Source organism: Camelus dromedarius, chromosome 24, assembly GCF_036321535.1.
Source record: "Camelus dromedarius isolate mCamDro1 chromosome 24, mCamDro1.pat, whole genome shotgun sequence".
Classification (NCBI taxonomy): Eukaryota; Metazoa; Chordata; class Mammalia; order Artiodactyla; family Camelidae; genus Camelus; species Camelus dromedarius.
Window position 1 is genome coordinate 1,306,021 of NC_087459.1, and position 20,797 is coordinate 1,326,817.

The following is a 20,797-nucleotide window of genomic DNA, read 5'->3' on the forward strand; positions in this document are numbered from 1 at the left end:
GGGGAACCACCGAGTCCCTGGCTCCATTTCCAGGTGGAACAAATGCCCCCCGTTCCCCGTATCCCCCCCATCTCCCTGCACCTCGCTCACCGCTCCCAGGAGGGGAGGAGCCTGGGAGGAGGAAGTGGGCAAGCTCACCTCAGCCCCTGTGGGTTCCCTCTCAGGGCCCAGCCACCGCCCACCCACCACGTAGGCTTGGGAGCTGCCAGTGTGGGGTCCCACCTCACTAGAGAACTCAGGGGTGGCACTTCTGCATGCCCGCTTGCCTATGGCCTTGAAGTTGTTTTCCAGCCAGCTTTACCGATAACAAAGCTACCATTTTCACCTGCATCTGCCAGTCTGTCTAGAAAAGGTGGCATCTAAGCTGTCTTAAGGGGTGAATAAGCACTGCCCAGGCCAAAAGCGGGGAGCAGGAAGGGCACCCCAGGCGGAAGGACCTGCTCAGATTGGGGTCAGGGCGGCGTGAACCTGACAGCGTGTGCAGAGACCTGCAGTCGCTCAGAGCCGCCGAAACATCGTGACCTCCTAGCAAAGGGCGTGGGGATGTGAAAGGCAAGCGCCAGCTCTGTCTGTCCGAACCCCGCTCAATCTGGCAGCCTTGCTCTTCCGGATGCTGGACCACAAAGGTCAGAGTTGTGCTGGGGGAGCTGGGGGGCTGGACAAGAAAGGAAGGAAGACGCTTTACTTTATCAGCTGAGGTTTTCCTCCCCAAGTAAATGTATTCGTATACAAAGCAAAAACGTTAATAGTAATTTTTAAAATTAATATTTAGGATCCCAGTGCAGGAGGGGAGGAGAAGGAAGAGGAGTTGAAGAAGAGGGAGGAGGAAAAGTTAGAATTCAGCCACAAGGGACACACCAGCGCCCCCTCCCGTTTCCTGAGGAGCTTCCCAGGTGGATGTGATCATCTCTTCTCAGAAATAGGAAAAGGGTCCAGGGAGGGGAATTAATGAGCAAAGCAGAGGGCAGGGCCAGGATGCGAGCTGTCTGTCAGGATGCGGGAGCTGGGGTGCGCTCGCTGCCCCCTCCCCTTTCAGGACTTGGCATGGGGTGACCCACCCAGGCCCACCGATGCGGGGCCAGGCCACCCCCACACCCAACTCACGCCTAGTAAATGCACCCCTTCTTGCCACTCACAAGCCCAGCAGCACAGGCTCTTCGGGTAGCACATTTCAAACAAAGCTGACACTTCAGACAAGTGTGACTGGTGCCTCATCCTCTGAGCAAGAAGCCTGTTTTGCGTCGGCTCTGAACTGCATCAAGCGTTACATAAGCTGCTCCCAGGCCCAGCAGAGAGAGAGGAGAGAGAACGTGAAAGCCAGAAGTCATCCTCACTCCAACACCTGTAAACAAATTAGGAGTCAGGGCTGTTAAGGGGGTCAGTAGGAATGCAACAGCCCTCAACGGGAAGAACCAAACTCAAAAAAGGAGGAAAATAAAAAGCACATGTAGCCCAGAAAAGAACCAAGAGCTGGGGAGCAGCTGGGGGAGAGCCTCACAAGGGCAGCGACACCCCCTAAAGCAGGCAGCTGCCCTCAAAGAGAGGCTCGTGGAAGCGCTGTGGTGGGCAGGCTGGGCAGGGGCTCCTGGTGAGGCTGAACACAGCCGCCCTGGGCCAGTCCCTTCACCTCTGTAGGTGGGGGTCCAGCAGCCCCTCTCCCAGGGGTGCTGGGGAGCACCAAGGGGACCCCCCATCTCCTCCTCGAGCTTCTTTTTTTTTAATTGAAGTGTAGTTGATTTACAGTGTTGTTAGTTTCTGGTGTGCAGCACAGTGTTTCAGTTACACATATACATACTTTTTCAGATTCTTTTTCATTGTAGGTTACTACAAGATACTGAATATAGTTCCCTGTGCTACACAGTAGGACCTTGTTTATTTTATATACGTAGTGTGTATGTTGATCCCGAACTCCCAATTTATCCCTCCCTGCCCCTTTCCCCTTTGGTATCCGTAAGTTTGTTTTCTGTCTGTGAGTCTGTTCCTGTTTTATAAATAAGTTCATTTGTGTCACTTTTTAGATTCCACAAATAAGTGATATCACATGGTATTTGTCATTCTCTGTCTGACTTAATTCACTTAGTATGATCATCGCCAGGTCCACCCAAGATGCTGCCAATGGCATCCTCGAGTGCTTCTTGGTTGGGGGCAGTGCCCCTCAGACCGGCTGGGTGTCCTGCAGAGTCACCCTGTCTTGGGGCCTCTGCACACGGCCGCCCCTCGCCGTGGAGTGCCCTCCCCTCCTCTTCAAGGCTCTCTTAACTCCCCGGCACCCACCCTTGTGCCTCTTTAGTTGCTCTCTTCTCAGGGAAGCCCCATCCTTGTTACACTCACCCCCTTGACTCTCATCAGTTTCCCCCTCCAGGCTTGGGCAGCGAGGAAACCAACGTCTACGTTAGTGACAGTCGGCCCCAGCTGTGGGTTCGAGGCCTCTGCGGTTCCAGGTGAGGGGCTGAGCTGGACCACCCATCTGAGACCCAGATTAGGATTTTCTGCTTCAGGGGGAACTCACTCAGGGTGAAGGAGGGGGAAGGTCACTGTGGAAGTGACTCAGTGCCCACAGTAACAAAGAACCCATCATAAAATAGATAAACAGGTTCATACTGTATAGCACAGGGAACTACATTCAACATCTTGTAGTAACCTATAATGAAAAAGAATATGAAAAGGAATACATGTATGTTCGTGTATGACTGGGACACTGTGCTGTACACCAGAAATTGACACATTATAAACTGACGAGACTTCAATTAAAAAAGTATATACAAAAAAAAAAAAAAAAAACCACTCCCATGGGACCCAACTGCCTTCCTTCTCCCCGATCCAACCGCTCTTTGCTTCTGTACTTTCGTGATTTCCCCTAGATTTTACACTCCCGCGAGCAGGGTTTCCGCAGGAAGAGCTCGCATCTACCAGGTATGGAAAGCACTGGCCGAAGCACTTTATCTGCATTAACTCATTTAGTCCCCACAATGGCTCTGATGCTGCTTCTCTTACAACCTGCATCTTAATGATGCTGAAACTCAGGCACAGAGCTCCTGAGAGGCAGAGTCAGGTCTCCTTCCCCTTGACTCCCAGCACCAGAACAGTGCCCGGCACCTGACAGGTGCTCAGTAAATGTTTGTGGGCTGAATAACCAGACCAGTGAAGAAATGAGGCATGTCTCAGTTCCACCTGGAACGTTCCAGGGACCAAGTCGGTCACTGAAGGCCTAGTAGATAACATTCAGTGGGAAGGTCCCCCTGTAAATAAATGTGCCCCCCTTGAGGCTTTGTGTTGGCTGCATCAACTGGGTCCACTCCTTGTGGTTCGGGGGCAGTGGGCCCAGGACACCACCGATGGAATGCCTGCTGCCCCACCATCTCCTCCTCAAACTGCACCACCAAACCCTCAGCCCCGCAGCGGGCGGCTGGCAGGCCCTGCATCTCCCTGTGAATCATCACTTCATCGCTCTTCGAGCCGCCCAATGTTTGGAACTGCGTTGCCAGGCGACGAGCCAGACCTCCTCACTAGCACTGAGAATCCCTTCCAACAATAACAGCCAGGAGGAAAAAGGACCTGCTTCACGAGGCCTATTGACAACCAAGGATGTCCCTCTTGCCCTCTCTGCCCTCGCTCAAGATCAAAAGTGGGGAGAAATCAAAAGGAAACAATCCAGCTGATTATCTGGGCTTTACTCTCTCCACCACCTACCACTTTCCACCCCTCAAAAAGAGGAAAAAGAAGGCAATGATTAGGATTCCAGTGCTGAATAAATATCCATGGATAATCAGTTATATCTCATTAAAAGCAACGACAAATGAGAAATATTTCCTAATTAGCCGTATAGTCTGTTTCAAAACAGGACCAGGCACCTGCACCTCCCCTTCAGAAAGTCATCGGCAACGTACAACAAAAGTTGTGCTAATGGCGAATAGAATGTTCTGTGTGTGCGTGATGTTTTCAGCTAGGAAAGACCACTGCTCCCACCACCACCTTGCAGTTAAAATGGGGCATCAGCGCTGGACATCAAAGACTGAGGCAGCAACAGCCCGCAGCTGCAGGAGGAAAGCAGGGGAGAGGTGGGTAGAGACAGGGCCAGAGCGCCCCCTGCTGGCTCCACGGCTGCTCTTCCCCCAACCAGCAGGGAGAAAGGCTGAGCCACTTTCCTGCAACTTCCAGCTCCCGAATAATCATATATTCAAACAGAGAGATTAATTCAAGAATATAAACTCATTTTCTAAAGAGGAAGCAAAAGGATATAAGCTGACATGAATAACAATAAATATCAACTGAAGGGATTTTCAGTAAGTTCCAGTAAAAGAGCACCAGTGAGCTACACATGCTGAATGTGACAGTCTCTGCAGTTATCAGGATGGGATCATTTATTCTGGTACACTGGACAGGTGTTTGCCCTTATGCACCCCATAGCTCCCCCCACCCCAGATGATCTTCACCGCAAGGCTGATGGAACCATACAGCTCCCAAATACACACACAAGAACAAGTGCCTTCTGGGATCTGCCATTTCGTTCAGATTCTTTTTTATCCTAAGTTTCATTCCCTGAACGATGCAGGAGGCAGGTGTTTAAAAAAATTGTCTAAAATAAAATGTGGTTCCTGGAAAATAGCTCCAGTGCCTCCTTCTCCTATTCAGGGTTTCTCCTTTTTGGCAGTGACGTCTGAGGCTGGATAAATTTCTGCTATGGAGCCTGGCCTGCACACTGTATGAGGTTTGGGAGCATCCCCACGCCGGCTGTGACAGCCAAAAATGTCCCCAGACATTGCCAAATGTCCTCTGGGGGCTGGCATCGCCCCAAGCCGAGAACCACTGTCCCATGTGATCACCATCTTCCATTCTTGAGGCCACCAACCTCACAGCCAGAGCATAGAGATTCATCTCCTTTAAAGCAGAGGGAAGATTAAGGAGGTGCCATGTGAAGGCACCTTGAGGGGCCTCTGCAGGAGGGCTTGTTTCAGAAAAACGGGAAATCGGGTCTGTCCATTTGCAGTTCACAGGCAGGCCCAGGTACTGTTTCCAGGATGACCAGCCAGCAACGTGCCCTAAAACAGCACTTACCAGTCAGCGAGCATTTAATATGCCTTGCACTCTTCTGGGTATGTTTTTTCCATTTTTCTTACATAAACTATTTGTTGATGTAAGAAATTTACATAAACTATCTTGAGTATTTTTGTGTGTATTAATTCATTTAATCCTCATGACCCTATCAGATGGGTACTATTTGTAGCCCCATTTTTACAGAGATGAGAACACGGAGGCTTGGACAGGTTAAGTAACTTCCCACTGCTAGTCAGTGGAGGGAGGTGGCTGAGAACACAGCCAGCCCACCTGGGAGGATCATCAGACAGCAGAACAGCAGCAGTGAGAGCAAAGACCAGGGCTGCGGCAGATGCCAGGTGCAGTTCCCACTAGCTGAGCACCTGAGTGCTCCCTACTCCTAAGGTCTGCAATCCTCCGAAAGCAAAGGACTTTCTCCCCAGGAGAGTCCCCACATGAGCACAAATACACGTAATTTTGCACACAATTGCAAGAGGCTTCTGAAATCTCTGAAACCATCTCCGGGCCTCCAGTGAAGCATCCAGACAACATACTCTAGGCTCTGTGCTAGACGCTTCACAGACCAACGAGGAGTCCTGCAAGCAGGTAACATTACCTCCACTTCGTGGTATGGAGTTCCACAAAAAGGAAATAGGAAACTGAGTTCAGAGAAATTAAGGCATTTGTCCAATCGAACAGCTCTTGAACAGTGGCACGGTGGTCTGCCTGACTCCGATGTTCCTTCCACCCCAAAAAGGCTGCCTTCACCACCCAATTCATCCATGACCGCCCACACCAGGGCCGTACAAAAATAAAGGATGCAGAAAGGACAGAAAGGATTTACACGTCTAATCTAGCGACGCTGATGATGGAGGCCTGGCAGGGAGATGTAAGGCATCGGGCCACGCCGAACTAAAAGCTGAAGGTGACAACCGCCTTTCACAAAGAAGGCTGATTCACCTTTACACATTCTGTAAGACGTCTTTTCAAAGCAGTCCCCAGGAGTCCGGGCACTCGCGCAAGTACCATCCTGCCTCTCTCCAACCCGGCCTGCTTCCTACATGGACCAACACCTGGCCCAGAGGAGCAGAAGCTATGAGCCAAATGTCAGAGCCCGGATGTGTACGGATACTAACTCCCACAGCCAAAGGTCACTCAAAGTCAACTCAACAGTTAACGCATTTGCAAAGGAGACAGTCAGCAAGCGGGGAGTGAAGACGCCTGCCTCCGACACCAGAACAGCTAACAAGCCAGGCGCCACGCTAGAAGCACCCAGACGTCAACAGCTTACTTGGCTCTGTAATGGCTGCAGAGGGGAACATGAGCACCGGGACTCTCTTCCCAGAACAGATGGCTAGAAGCACAAGGAATCCTTGAGCGTGGTCTCCTCCACCCTACAATCGGGGCAACTGAGGCCCAGAGAGGTCAAGGGACCCTCCACTCCCGGGGCGTGAATGAGAACCAAGTGTTCCTGATCTTCCCAATCTCGTGTTCCTTCTACCAGCTGCCCCCTCCCTCCAGCAATAGGGGAAAGGGTGAAAATTCAGTCATTCAGTCATTCATTCGCTCCAAGTGCAGCTCACAGTTCGGGGATTTTACTGCAGACCAAGCTAGAGATGCATCGGCGATGAAAACAGACCTGCACCAGCCCTCGGGGAACTTACTTTCAAATCCTCGGAGAGCCCTTTTATATTTGTCGTGTGTGTTAGAACGAGAGTAAACACTTGTTCGTACGTTTGTTCATTCATTCCTTCAGCTAAAGTGTCTTGAGCAGCAAGTCCACGGCAGGCAGATTTCAGGCACCGGGATACACAGTGAGCAAGCAGGCAAGGCGCCTGCCCTCGGGGCGCTCACGTTCCAGCGGGGGAAGGAGAAATAGTGCACTCAGGCCACGGGGGCTTCAGAAACCTGGCGTCAGATAAGAAGAGGGTGATGGAAGCAACTCTTTCAGGGAAGGAAAGCCTCTGGACCAGGGTCATTTCAACAGACCTGAATGCTTTCCTCTGAGGGCCAAGCATTCCAGAAGCAGTGGGTTTCCAGGAACAGCAAGGAGCGGGGGAGGGATGTGAATGCCGGCTCCCCCACGACTTCGCAGTAGGACCTTCACCCCACCTCTCTCGCCTCCGTTTCTCCAACTACAAGGCGAGGCCAACACTCCCACTTTGCAGAGATGCTGTGAAAATCAAGTGATAATATAGAGAAAGCCCAGTTCACAGCAGGGAAGTGAGGAGACGTCCAAAATACTCATCTTTGCCAGGCACCCCTTGAAGGATCATCTGGAATTGCCCCAGAGATGGGCCTGAACTGACGGATGGATCTGACATTGGCCAGCTGCCAGAGGTTGTCTGGAAAGAACCAGGAGAGGAACGTGAGACCAGTCTCCACAGTTCTAGGGGTTTTGGCTCTGACTACGGTTGAGAGCATGGGCCCTTGTGGCTACTGCACAGGCTTGAAACTATCCCCACAGAGGGTCTCCGGGAATGATTTCAGGAAGAAATGGCCTCCCTGGAGTGACGCCACTGCCTGACACCCACGTATGGCGAGGTGGACACTGGACATCGCACTGACCCTCTCACTGTCCCCAGTCCTCCGCCTGGCCGTCAGCCCCCCAGGCAATGACTGGACTCTGAAGAACTGCCACAGCAACACTCATCACCTGCGGAAGCTTCTCGGCACGTGGGAAGGCTCCAACCCAGGACGCCGCCTGGGGCAGCGCTTGGGTTTTGTGCCTTCGCATGTCAGGCATTAAACCCTCAGAACGGCTCTGAGAAGCCAGTGTAAGTGTCTTCATTTTACAAATGAGGATACAGGGCCTTAGAGAGTCTGGAAAAAAGAGAAAGAGAAACCTAGCTGGGAAGTCCTGGAGCTGGGGCTTGACCCCAGGATGCTGGCTCCGTGTTACGGACCACCCACCCCCCAAAACCTCCCCGTCTCTGCTCTCTCCATAGCCCTCAGCATGTCTCTGAATTAGGGGTGTCAGTGCACTGTACTCAGGACACCAACTAGGGACTGTCAGCAGCTTGAGAGAGTGTGGACATCTGAGTCAACCCTGCTTTTGAGGGAGCACCACGTTAATATCTTACAGTGAGCACACGATGAAGCCCGAGGTCTACTGGAAGTCAAATCTCCCACCATCCTGGGCTTCAAGATCTACTGGAAGTTGAATCTTTCGCCATCTTGGTGCTGACTGATGTGTCATTCTTTTAAAGGCTGCGCCCTGCCCCCTTCCCTCCTGTCCCAACTAGGGCGTACTTTCACACCCTGAGACCATGGTGGCCCCTCCTTTGACCTCTTTCCTGAGCCACACAGCTCCAAGAGCAACTGCTGGAGTCGTATCCCTCCCATTCTCCTTTGCCTCCCCAAGTCAGGCAGAACACCCCATAGGGGCCCTGAAACTAGAGGATGTCAGCCAACAACTCACACTGGGGACACAAATGTTAAAAGCATGAAGAAGGGCTGCCCCAGAGGGGATGCAAGGCCACCCAACCCCAAGGAGCCATTTTCAGGGCCTTAACGTAGCAAAATGCCTTAACGTGTTAGGACCTCAAGTTGGTGGAGGGCACAGACACTGGCAGCTGCCACACCCCTGGCAACACACTAACTCAGAACACAAAACGGTGATTTAGATCTAGCCCATAAACACAGCCTAACCTTGGCCCCCGTCCCACGACCAGACGTTTACCACAAAGGAGTGCTTAAGCAGAACAAAATAATAATAGCCAAGAGTCTTAGAACGCACTTACTAACAGCACTTCTCAACTCTTCCTTACAATGAAGGAAGAAAGTCACTGGAGTTGGGGGAAGCCTGGCTGGTGACCCACCCCGCCCCCAATAACCTAGTAAACTGTAAGTAAATCAAGCGTGGGACACTATGCAGCCGTCCCAGTAAACAGAGAATGCTGCCGCCACTCCAGTCTGCAAGGATCAGGCCCTCAGCCACTGCAGCCGCCCACTCTGGGCGCCCTGAGGACCCAGGATGGGCTCGAGGGCCTTTGGATACTGGCCCGAGATAAGACGCATATCTAAGGAAAAATTTCAATGAACTAGGATTCCTACATCTTCCCATACACAAAAAAGCACTAAAATCATTAACTTGAGATGTCTGTTTTTTGTGATTAGCAGTAATCTTTTGATGTTCAAGGACATGTGTTTTTCCAGCAGAAAAAAAACCCCTATATGTCCTGGCTCCCTCCTCACCCCTTCGGAGCAGCTCCTCAGAGCCATCTGAGAGGCTGTCTCCTGGGCTGTCGTCCTCAACAGCCCATCCTTGCATAAAACTTCACCCGCACCTGTGAGGTCATGTGTTTTTCTTCCGTCAACACGTTGAAGAGCATGATCAGGGGGATGAGGAAGACAAGGACGACTGGGATCTAATGTGAAGAAAGCTGAATACAAAATAAGCACTTTGTAACAGCTGACATTTATATGACTCTTAACTCTGATCCAAATACTTCTCTAAGCTCATCACTGCTCATCTTCACAACAACCACACGAGATGAGTGTTCATCCTTATGTTTAGACAAGGAAGCAAGGCACTGGGAGGTTTAAGAACTTGAACCCTGGCAGCCTGATTTCCAAGCAGGCCCTCCTAATGCAGTTCCAACCAGGTACAACCCTGCACGCCCCACATCCAGAACTGCAACAACGGAAAGCACCTCTGAGGCAGATTTATGGCTGTTTTGGTTTGCTCACAACTGTTTTTACGACTCCCCTAAATAATTAATTTTTCATAATAGGCTTTTGTGTTTTCTTAAGTGCCAAAGCACCTGCAGGAAAGAGAAAGAAGTAATGTGGGTCTGGTCACACGTTTTCTCCTGGGCACTAAGTAACAAGAATATACACTGCAAAAGCCCGGGACAAAATCTTCGCTATTTCGGAGACATCCAAGCGGGATGGGCTGCCAGGCAGAGGGCTTGTCAGTCCCCCCACCCACCCACCCAGCACCCAGGAGTGAATACTTGAGCTCCGGCCTGATGACAGGGCCAAGGCAGCCACCCACACCCATTATTAAAAGGCTGGAAAGCCGCTTGGTGGGACATGAGGGAAACGTTCTCCACTTCGGGGAACAGGGCTGGGGTTCCTCTGCCAGGCTCTTCCAGGGTTTGTGAGAGCCGAGCACCCCTCTGGAGTGGACTCCTGGGTGCTCACGTGCTGGGATGCAATCCTCAACCTGAAGTCGGACAGCTCTTGGGACACCACTTCTGGGACACCCCGTGTCACAGAGTGAACTGCATGCCTCCAAAGCTCATAATATTTTGACTATATTTGGAGGTAGGGCCTTTAAAGAGGCAATTAAAGCGTTCTTATAAGAGGAAGAGTCACCAGCGATGCGTGCTCACAGAGAGAAGGCCGTCAAGCCAAGGAAAGAGGCCTCACCAGAAACCAAGACCTTGCTCTTGGGGGACTTCCAGCCTCTGGAACTACGAATTTAATAAATTTCTGTTGTTTAAGCCACCGGTCTGTGGTATTTTGTTACAGCCACGCTAGCAAAGCAATACACCCCGGATACCCACGCACTCTCCCCCTCTTTTAATTTTTTTGCTGTGACACAAGAGATAGGGGCAAGATGGGGAGGGTACAAGTCAAAACCACCCACCACTGAAAACTTCTAAGTATTCCGATGTCTTGTCTGGAACATCCACAAGGCAGACAACAGTGCTGTTCCCTGAAGATTCCCTGAAATTTACAGCCACCTCAGAAAATGGCACCCTCCATTACACACACACACACACACACACACACACACACACACAAACACACACACACACACACACACTCATCCTCCACAAACCACATTACTACAGAGTAACAAGGGTCAAAATGTGGACTTTGCAGTGACATTTTTCTTCAGAGATGCAAGTTGTAAGCTCTGGAAATGTCTCCACTTGCCCAAGATACTAAAAATGATAAAATCAGATTTACATTTTTAGAACAGTGTATGAGTAAAGACAAGAAAAACAGCCTAAAGCCCTGTTACCAACAAAACTCGGTGTGTCTGGAGGAATGTCCTTAGTGAAAACACACGGGCAGGGCCAGCACCTTCCCAAAAGTCAAAGTGGCTGAGGGAGCCCCACAGACCATGATCTCTGTCCGCCCCAAAGAGCAGCTGACAAAGCAAATCGTGGCTACATGAGATGGGGGGACCTCATGCCAGGGTGCAGGAAACCTACCTGGACGCACAACACTGGGTGGCTGGGTACCGGGGCGGGGGGGGGGGGACAGGGAGATGCCTGCATCCCTACAAATGATGCCCAGGACAAGGCACCTGTGAAAGCTGGCCTTCACGTCCTCAATTTTGGGGTCAACGTCCTTTTCAAAACAAACAAATAAGGTAAAAGCTGGTGTTCTTTAGAGTAGACGCACCTGGGAGCCAGAGTAAAGCCTCATCCCGCTGCGTCAGGGTGTGACCGACACACAAGGAGGCAGCGCTGTAGATGCTGGGAAGATGAGGCATTAAATAGCAGTGAGCCAGAGGAGAGGAGCCCTGCCCTTCTCCAATCCTGCTGGTTGCTCAGGAAAAACACCTGGGTTTAGCACTGAGCTCTCAACACCTTTCTAATGCTGGGACAGGCAGCAACATCCAGGCTGACAATAACACTTTTTCCTTCACACTGTCTTTATTTTCACAGTTATCTGTTATTTAAGCCAACTAACAGTGGCTCTCCAGTTACAGTAATCATATAAAGTTCCCTTTCTAAATGAAGGCATTCAGGTTTTTTAAGTGTACCCATTTAGGAAAAAAAACTCAGGGTCGGTAACGGTAACGGTACTGTGGGGAGTAAGTAACTGAAACCCAGCGAGCTGAGTGCTCTTCCGGCCCGTGTACCCCACGTGCTGGGGATCCTTAAACTTCTGCTCAGCTGAGCCCGAGGCTGAGAAGCACTGCCATAAACCACACGCTTTCATTACACACAGTGAGACCAGTCAGTGCCAACACCCCAGCCTCACAGCGCCCACCCATCTCCTTCCTCACCCTTGAATTAGAACACTGGCTGCCCCCAGCCTCCACTCTTCCTTCTGCAGCCATGAAAACCCTAACTTTTTTTTGAGGAGGGGCCAGGATACATTGCCTCCTTAGCAGCCAGGGGAGGCCTTGGAACTGATGTTGGCCACATGAGTAGGAAACTCTGTGCACCTTCTAAGAAGGGTCCTTACAGATGCCGGGGCCGGGGTCGGGGTGGAGCGGGGTCAGCTTTTTTGTACCGTGAACCCATTCTGCAGTCTGTGAAGCCATGGGCCTCCTCTCAGAAACAGTTTCAAAATACATAAAATAATGGGGTGCATATGATTCAGTGGTAGAGTGTGTGCTTAGCATGTACGAGGTTCTGGGTTCAATCCCCACTACCGCCATTAAAAAAAAACAAAACTAAAATACATAAAACACCCAAGATTACAAAGGAAACTGATTAGATTGAAACATAATGATCAAAATGTACAAAATAAAAGTCAGAGTAATACATAGGATTCTTTATTAACACATTAAAAAACTACTGTATTTTCCAGCATAAATGACATTGTGAGATTTTTTTTGTATCACCGTTGTTAAAGGTGCCTGTGACCTCTATCAGTGACAAAGTCACCCATTTTGCTAAGACCACCGAGGTTTCCGTGGTTAATTACTTTCATAATTAAAGAAAACGCAACCTAAGTGTCCATCAGCAGATGCATGAACAAAGATGCGGTGTGTATATATAACGGAATACAACTCAACCATAAAAAATAATGAAATTTTGCCACTTGCAACAACATGGAGGGACGTACAGGGTATTTGCTTAGTGAAATAAATCAGATGGAGAAAGGCAAATACTGTATGTTATCACTTATATGTGGAAGCTTAACAATAAAACAAACAAATGAATATAACAAAACAGAAACAGACTCAGACATAAAGAACAGGAGGAGAGTGTGTAGCTCAGTGGTAGAGTGTGTGCCTAGCATGCACAAGGTCCTGGGTTCAATCCCCAGCACCTCCATTAAAAATATGAAACCTAACTAACCCCCCCAAAAAAGACAAAACAGATATAGACAACAAACTTGTGGTTATCAGTGGGGAGAGAGAAGGGGGAGGGACAAGATGGGGGGAGGGTAAGAGGTACACACTTCTGTGTAAAGTAAACTACAAAGAGATATAGTGCAGTACAGGGAATACAGCCAGTACATTAGAATAACTTTATATGAAGTATAATCTATAAAAATTTTGAATCACTATGTTACATACCTGACATTAATAGACTGGTAAACAACTACAATTCAATTTTAAAAATAATTAAAACAACAAAAATAAAAGAAATACTAAATTTCAGTCAGAGGCTAGAGAAAAAAGCTCTAATTTCTTTCCCTATACAGGTTTCAGACCCCTGAATCCTACCAATGGAAATGGAGGAAGCCTCTCCTTTAACCCCTCCTTCCTCCTGATACCTGGGATGAGAATGGGATGGCTGGAAATAAGCAGCCGTTTTGGAGTATGAGGCAAAAATACAAGGAGCCCTGATCTCTGATGACCATGGAACCACATACCAGCCCCAATCTATCCACATCTGGACAGAGAGATGAATTTCTATCACACTAAGCTACTGTTGGTTGGTTTATTCTTTATAACATAAAGCCACTCAAACCTAATCTTATTTGTTATATTTCTAATACTTTTGCTGAGTGGTGAGGTTGCAAACAGTTTGAACCAAATCATTAGCAACCTTCATTTATCTTTCAGAAAAGCATTCTTCCTTACTTACAAAAGTGATTCCTCCAGAGCTACAAAGGAAACCCAACTACAAAGCTCCTCTGTAGCTGACAGCCTTGGAGGAGGCAAACCGCGAAACCTTGAATAACAGAAGTTTCCCTCTGCCTCAGTGCTGCTCCACCTCTGAAGCACGGCCTTTAGAACATGCACACGCCCAAGTATTAACCTTAACAGCTCAGAAATCTTACGACCACACACCACACTTCAAGTCCACAATCAGGTACACACACACCCGACTTTATCTCACACTCCGTGAAGTCCACGGTCACGGAGGAGCAGGCACAAAGCCACTGCTGTGATGTGCGGGCCCAAGAGTCATCCCAGTGTTGGCAGAAGCCACTCAGAAAGTACTTACTAACTGTCATCGACTCTGGCGCGGAGGCAGAAGGTAGCAAGCTGCTCAGAGGACTTCCTTGGCCTGGAGGACTTGTTTCCACACTGCAAAAGGCAGCAGAGGGAAGTTACACTCAGCCAGTTAAAACACACAACCTCACCATTCAAACAGATGCTAAGCTCATTCAGGTTTCCCGACGAGCAGGAAGAAAAGGCAGCCCTTTGAAATTAGTCAATCCTTCATTATTTGTGGATTCCGTATTTACAAATTCACCTCCTCCCTAAAGTTTACTTGTTATCCCAAAACTCAATGCTCTCGGTGCTAACACGGTCACCAGGACCATGTGCAGAGTGGTCAAAAACCTGAGTCACTGGACGTATGTGCTCCCAGCCCCCATCAGACAAGAGGAGTTCTGCCTCCTCCTTTCCACTCTCATTCCGTAAGCGTGTCCTTCTGGCGGGCTATTCAGTGCCACGTTTTTCACATTCCTGTCTTTTTGTTGGTGATTTTTGCATCTACAATGGCCCCAAGCGCAGTGCTGAGGGGCTGTCTGGCACTCCTAAATGGAAACTGTGATGCGCCTTGTGGAGAAAATTTGTGTGAGGTCACCTTTGTTCAGGTGTTATTGGCCCCAAGTCCAATGATTCAACAATGTATGTGAAACAAGGTGTCTTTAAACAGGAACAGACATAAAACAAAGGTATGGACTGATCCCTTGACAAAAACGGTGTGACCAGATACGCCCAGGAACCTAGGAGCAATGGTTCTGTCTTCGAGGAGACTTTATAGAACATACTGCTGCAAATAACAGGAGGTGACTGTGTATTTACAAAGGATTTGCAACGCAGGAAAATAGCACTTAACATCTTCCATGTAAACAATAGGACCATAATCTGGTTACCACACCCACACTAGGAGGAAAAGGACCAAAAACATCCTCAGTGAAGTGGAGCTGGGGTTGAGAGCGGTGTTTGTTCGTGTACTGCTGCATTTGCAAAATTTTCTAAAGTAAACAGCAGTAAGGACTCAGCGTCCTGGCTGGAGCTGGCAACACCGATCCCTCCCAGCACTGCACTGACTGGCACACAGCGCCATTTTCAGAGAGCAGAGTCCAGTCTACTCAGGGTGACAGCGTAACACCAGCGTGGCTGGAGGTGATCAGTGACCCCACCCTGGAGCCAAGGTTGAAAATGCAGGCTTGCTGCGTCCCTGGACAGCAAATTAAAACCACACAGAGAAAGAAGGAACAACTGTTAAGGGCAACAGGGATGGCAGTGGCACCAGGGACTCTTCAGCGTCCATCTCAGCTGTGCCACCAAACGTCCAGTGACTCTGGACCACACAGCTTTCCCTTGAGATACTTACATCTGAATAAAAGAAAACCAACGTGGTGCTTACTACTGAATGTCCAACAAAGCACCTCATGATATCTAAGCGGCATAAATATTATATAATATTAAAACTGCAAATTATAATGTTTAAATTGTTCAATTGTTTATTACTATCAAATATGAAAATCAAGCAACTTATGATCGAGGAGGTACCCAGATACGGCCCCACAAGTGGGAAAAGTAAAGGTGGTACGCAGATGAGGTGTGACAAACAGCACGCCTCATACCATTTCACATTCTGGGATGTAAGGCCAAGCCTGAACTGAATTAAGGTGAAGCGAGGCCTCATCCTTCAGCCCCAGCAGGGGCCCGCCTATCTTTAAAAAAGAATGAAGTGCAGAGTTGGGAAGAAAACAGTTCAACCCCAGAGGCAGCTGGGTTTCTGAACACTAACCTGTACCGAGGTCCAGGCTCGGGGAGAACGTGGTCCTCAGGTCCCGCCCCATTCTCCAGGCTCCCGAGGGGGGCATCTGTGCACAGACGGCAATTGCAGAGACAAAGTCAGGTTTCTGTTCCCATTTCATTTTCTCCATGAGACAAGGACACCGTGCCGACACTGGCTCACCTGCTAAACCAGCTGAATTACAAATGTTTCCCCATCTGTATGCTGGATTTTAACCTGCTACCTATTTCATTTCTTTCGGTCATAATCTCAGATTTGGCATCAGACACTGCCTGGAGGCCCTATACTCCCACTCAACCTTTTTTTCACTGACATGTCACTGACACACAATACTGTTAGTTTCAGGTGTACAGCATAGTGATTCAATATTTACACGTATTACAAACTGGTCACCACAGTAAGTCTAGCAACCATCTGTCACTGTACAAAGTTATTACAATGTTATTGACTATGTTCCCTATGCTGTACGTTATATACCCATGACTTATTTATTAACCTTTTTGATCTTGAGCCACATGGAATTATGCGTGAAGTCCGTATCCAGAGCCAACTTCAGAGTCAGGGAGTAATAAATTTGCTCTGTTGGACACAACAGCTCCCGCCTGCAGTGGCTGGAGATGGACACAAGAGGGCAGCACTGTCCAACTGCTGCCAGCGTCTGCTCTGTCAAAACCAAGCGATGGCTGCTTTCTAAAGAGCCGCTTGCTCTGCCTGGAGTGGCCTGCGAGAAAGGCATCTGGAAGAAGTGAGGCCATAAACCATCTCTAGAAACAACAGGCGAGAGGCACTAAAGACTTTCACAAATGTATCAGCTGCCGTTCAAGTCTCTTTCCAGGAAAAAGTGCAAATCCATGCCCTGGGGCGGGATGGTGACATTAAGGCCAATATCGCCCAGGAGGACACCTGCATGTCGGAGAAGCTTCTGGCTGTCAACGCCCACCACCAGGCTTGCAGCAGGGACAGGGAACACAGGGAGAGAAGGGCGCACGTTCCCCCTCCCATGCCATCTGTCCTGTGACCTCCTCCGCATCACTCCTTCCGTTTACACCTGGTCTCGTCCTGCTCAAGATGCCCCAGCTCTTAAGGAGCTGAACAAAGAGAATCCTAAGGGGAAAAATGTTTTACCACCTTCTCTTCTACCCTGCTGTCCCCGCCAAGCTATTTCACTCACTCCTACCTCTTTTAAGAAGACCGAAGGGGAACGAGAAAGTATCCTCCTCTCTACCTCCTCGCTCCCTAGAATCAGGGCGAGTTTAGGATGCAGGCTCTGCCCACTTGCTTGGGTTCAAGTCTCTGCTTCCCAACTTCAATTCAGTAAAGTTACCCAGCCTCTTTGTGACTCAGTTTCCTCATCTCTGGAATGGGCTGACACTGGTGCCTACTATAATTTTAATAACACCCACCACACAACTAAATTTCACATTCAGACACACATACACTTCAGAGAGAGCATGCAATGAGTGGGGGCCGGCGTCAGCTCACTCTGCAGCCACGCCTGGTACCACAGCACTCCTCCTCCTCCTCCCAGGCAGTGGGCTTGCTCTCAAAGGACCCCAAGGAACTCTTCCCTCGGTGCCCCTCCCGCCTTCTCCTAGGAGCTCTCTGCTCTCAGCTTTCATAACACTATGGTCCTCCTCTGCCCACTGACTTTTTCTCTGATTCCTGTGTGAAGGTGTCTCCACACGGCTCCACGGCCTCTGACCTCCTTTGCAAAGCTGGCAAGGTCCCGGCTCCAGCTCTTACCTCCATGAAGAGGACAATTCTCAAGCCCTCACCTCTGGCTAGGCCCTCAACCTTGAACTCCATCCCCACATTTCTAACTGCCCACCAGAAAGCTCTCCTGGGATACCCTACTGGGCCTACCAGCTGATCATGACCTTCCAAACTGCTCCCACTGGGCTGTAACCTCAGAAAACCATGGTACCCACCCTCCCTCACATCCCAGAGCTGGCTGGGGTCCAAGACTCATCAGTTCCACGCAGTCATCTCCCAATCCATGCTCCCCAGCTGCTTGCACTGCCCCCGTAGTTCAAGGGTTCACTATCCTGCAGGGGTCTTCTGCAGCAGGTCCCCTCAGCCCTGTCTCAGCCTCTAATCTGACTCACACACGGCTCCCTAAGGCAGAGACGAGGACTCCAATGTACACAACAGAAGTCCATGGCTGGACTAAAGGCCGACATCACCCACCAGCATTCCAGATACCACACCTACTCGGCCCAGGTGGATTTCCCACTGGAATACATGACCGTGACCCCATGACAGCTGTGGTGGGCCCGATGCACTGGGACCACAGAGCAATCACAGGGACAGCCCATGTCACTCACCCTTGAAGTCCTCTCTTCCTTTGTCCCCAACCAGATGTCATTTTTCCAACTGCCAGATGTCTGTCTGCTCCCTTCAGCCTGCCCACACCCCCACCCCTGGATTGATGTGCTCACCTGAACCCCAGCTCCGGACCTGGCTCTGGCCAGGGTCAGGGTCACACTGGAATCAAGGAAGGCGTGGTCCTGCCCTCATGGACCTCACAGACTAGTGGAGGGGCAGGTATTATCAAGTAGTTACACAAATTCACGATTATAGATAACAAACAGGGGTCAGAGCAACGGAAACAGGTTTACCAGGATTACAACAGTGTGAAACTCCAGGCCTGGCTGGCTTCTCTAAGACGGCGACCTTGGGGCTGCACCCTAAAGGCAGGAGGAAGGAAGTGGAAGCAGATGGCGCAGCAGGGGCAGCGGGCAGAGGGGAAATGGGAGGAGGTGAGGCTGTGGGGTGAGTGGGGCAGGGAGGATTCCGGATTTTACCCTAGGTAGTGTGGAACGGTCTGCAGCAGGAGCATGATGCAATCGGATTTACATTCTGAAAAATCACTCTGGCCGCTGAAAGAACGATGCAGGGCTAGGGGACAGGGATAAAGAGCTACTGAGAAGCTATTTTGCAACAGCCCAGTGACAGATAAGGAGCAGTCAGAAGAGGGTGGTCGAAGCATTCAGATGAAACTTCGGCCACCCATCCTCCTCCTTTACATCAGGTGATTAAAATGTCCCTGTCCCCTCCCTGCCTGCCACACTCCCAGTGGACTCGCCTTTTGATCCCCCAAAGCTTGGCAGTGACCCAACTCCAGACCCAATGGCAGGATGAGGAGAAGCTGGAGCATGTTGGGCCTGATCGGGAGAGGAAGGGGCCAAGGACCTGGGGTGTCCAGTGAACTGAAGCAGACCCTCAGAAACGGGTTCTGCATTTGCTCAGACCCAGCACTGACCACAGGACCCCCGGCGAGGAGCAGTAGCACCTGCCCGCACACGGCGAGCAAGGATGGGTGTTCTGTTCTCCTCCGTTTAGGACTCGCAGTTGAAAGAAACTTTGGGGGCTTTTTCTCCCTGCAGCGTCGAACAGGTGTTGGTGAAGGTGTTCTGCTCTGTTGCAGGCAATGACGTGCCTGGAGGAATGACTGTATCTAATCCTCCACCTACTTGTCAGGGCCTGGGGATACCCCAGGCTGGTATCTCCCTTCTCTGAGCCCCTCCTTAACTCCAGAAAGGCAGCCCAAAGTATGGCCCCCTTAAACCTTAGGGGTGCCTCTTCCAGGGTTCAGAAGGATAATATCCTGTGTTCAGGGTCCCCTTCTCTGCCACCTTCCCCTTCCCCAGACTTGGCTACCAAAGCATCCATCCTTCCCCACCACAGACTCCCTCCCTTTTTATTTTTAATCCCCTCCCACTTTCCATAAATACCCCCAGGTTAAAGAAAGGAAATGGCTCCCAGGCCAGAATAAGAAAGACGATGTGAATGTCACTAAAGCAGGCGAACATCAATCAGAAGGGACACTAGTCAGCAGTGGAGTGAAAGGAAAGGAGTCTTAGAGAGAAATGCTGGCAGTGCCCGCCCAGGGCTGCCCCGGGAGGGACTGGCCCGGCAGCCTGGCCACCTCAGCACCACCTGGCCCGCTAGCCTCCAGGGAGATGCGGCACCAGCCCAGGAGGGACTCGCTGTGATTGGGCATTCCAACCAGGCCACGGCTTCCCCCAGCTCTGATTCCAGTATCCTCCTGCAGCCCGAACAACGCACCTTCGCAGGAATATTCCCACCCACGGAGGGTCTACCCCTCAGGCCGTCACAACTGCCGAGACACCTGGTGACTCTGTGACTGTAGTAAATTAAAAAGCGGCAGACCGGCTCACACACAGCGCCGCTGGTGAGGACAATCAAGATCAGCCGGAGCCGGGGGTCCAGCGACAGTGACAAGGTGGAGCCTCTGGGTCTGCGAGGCTGACCGGCAGGGGCAGGGCCGGGGGAAATCTGCCGGGGGACGGGAAGGGGCGAGTGCCTCCTCTCCAGGATCCCGGAGGTCGGCCAGAAGCTGCTTCCCCTGGAGACACTGGTCTAGGGGAAGCCCAGAGAGGGAGGAAGAATGCTGGGTTCTGTGACCAAATCCCAACATGAATGGCAAACAGCAATGCCCCAGGAGCAGCCAGCCACCAACCCCAAGGGTCTGGTCGTCAGAGGACCCCGGCTGAGAAGTGAAGGGGCCACAGAGCGAACGGTGCACGCACCTGACGTGACAGCCCAGCGACAGCTCATCACCCGACTGAAAGGCTCGTCGGTGGGGCGCGGGATGAGCTGGGTGGGGAACTGCATCCCGACCTAGATCCCAGGAACAAGCCCTGGAAACCCTCCAGGCGTCCCAGACACATGCAAGGACCACCTCCTCTCTGCCAAGCCCCACCCCCTCAGACACCCGGCCCGGGTCTGCACTGCTGCTGAACGTGCCAGGGCGAGGTGACCACCCCCTCAGCCCATGGTGCCTGGACCAGGGCTGGTCACCCAAATGGGAGGAGCTGCAGGGGCTGGCCCAGCCAGCAGACACGAGCTGGGCCCACCAGACCATCCCTCTC

At 50.7% G+C, this 20,797-nt stretch overlaps 1 protein-coding gene across 4 annotated transcripts in view; it reads right to left on the reverse strand.

The window, feature by feature from the left end:
- The window catches only part of SNX29 (sorting nexin 29), a 591,891-nt gene that overhangs the window by 394,166 nt on the left and 176,928 nt on the right, over window positions 1-20,797 (reverse strand). For all 4 annotated transcript variants that reach the window (XM_064478172.1, XM_010980034.3, XM_031433266.2 and 1 more), the window contains 2 exons: window positions 15,894-15,969; window positions 14,130-14,212 (listed from right to left, as the gene is read on the reverse strand). In XM_064478172.1, coding sequence (XP_064334242.1) covers window positions 14,130-14,212; window positions 15,894-15,969 — 159 coding nt within the window. The remainder of the gene's footprint in view (window positions 1-14,129; window positions 14,213-15,893; window positions 15,970-20,797) is intronic.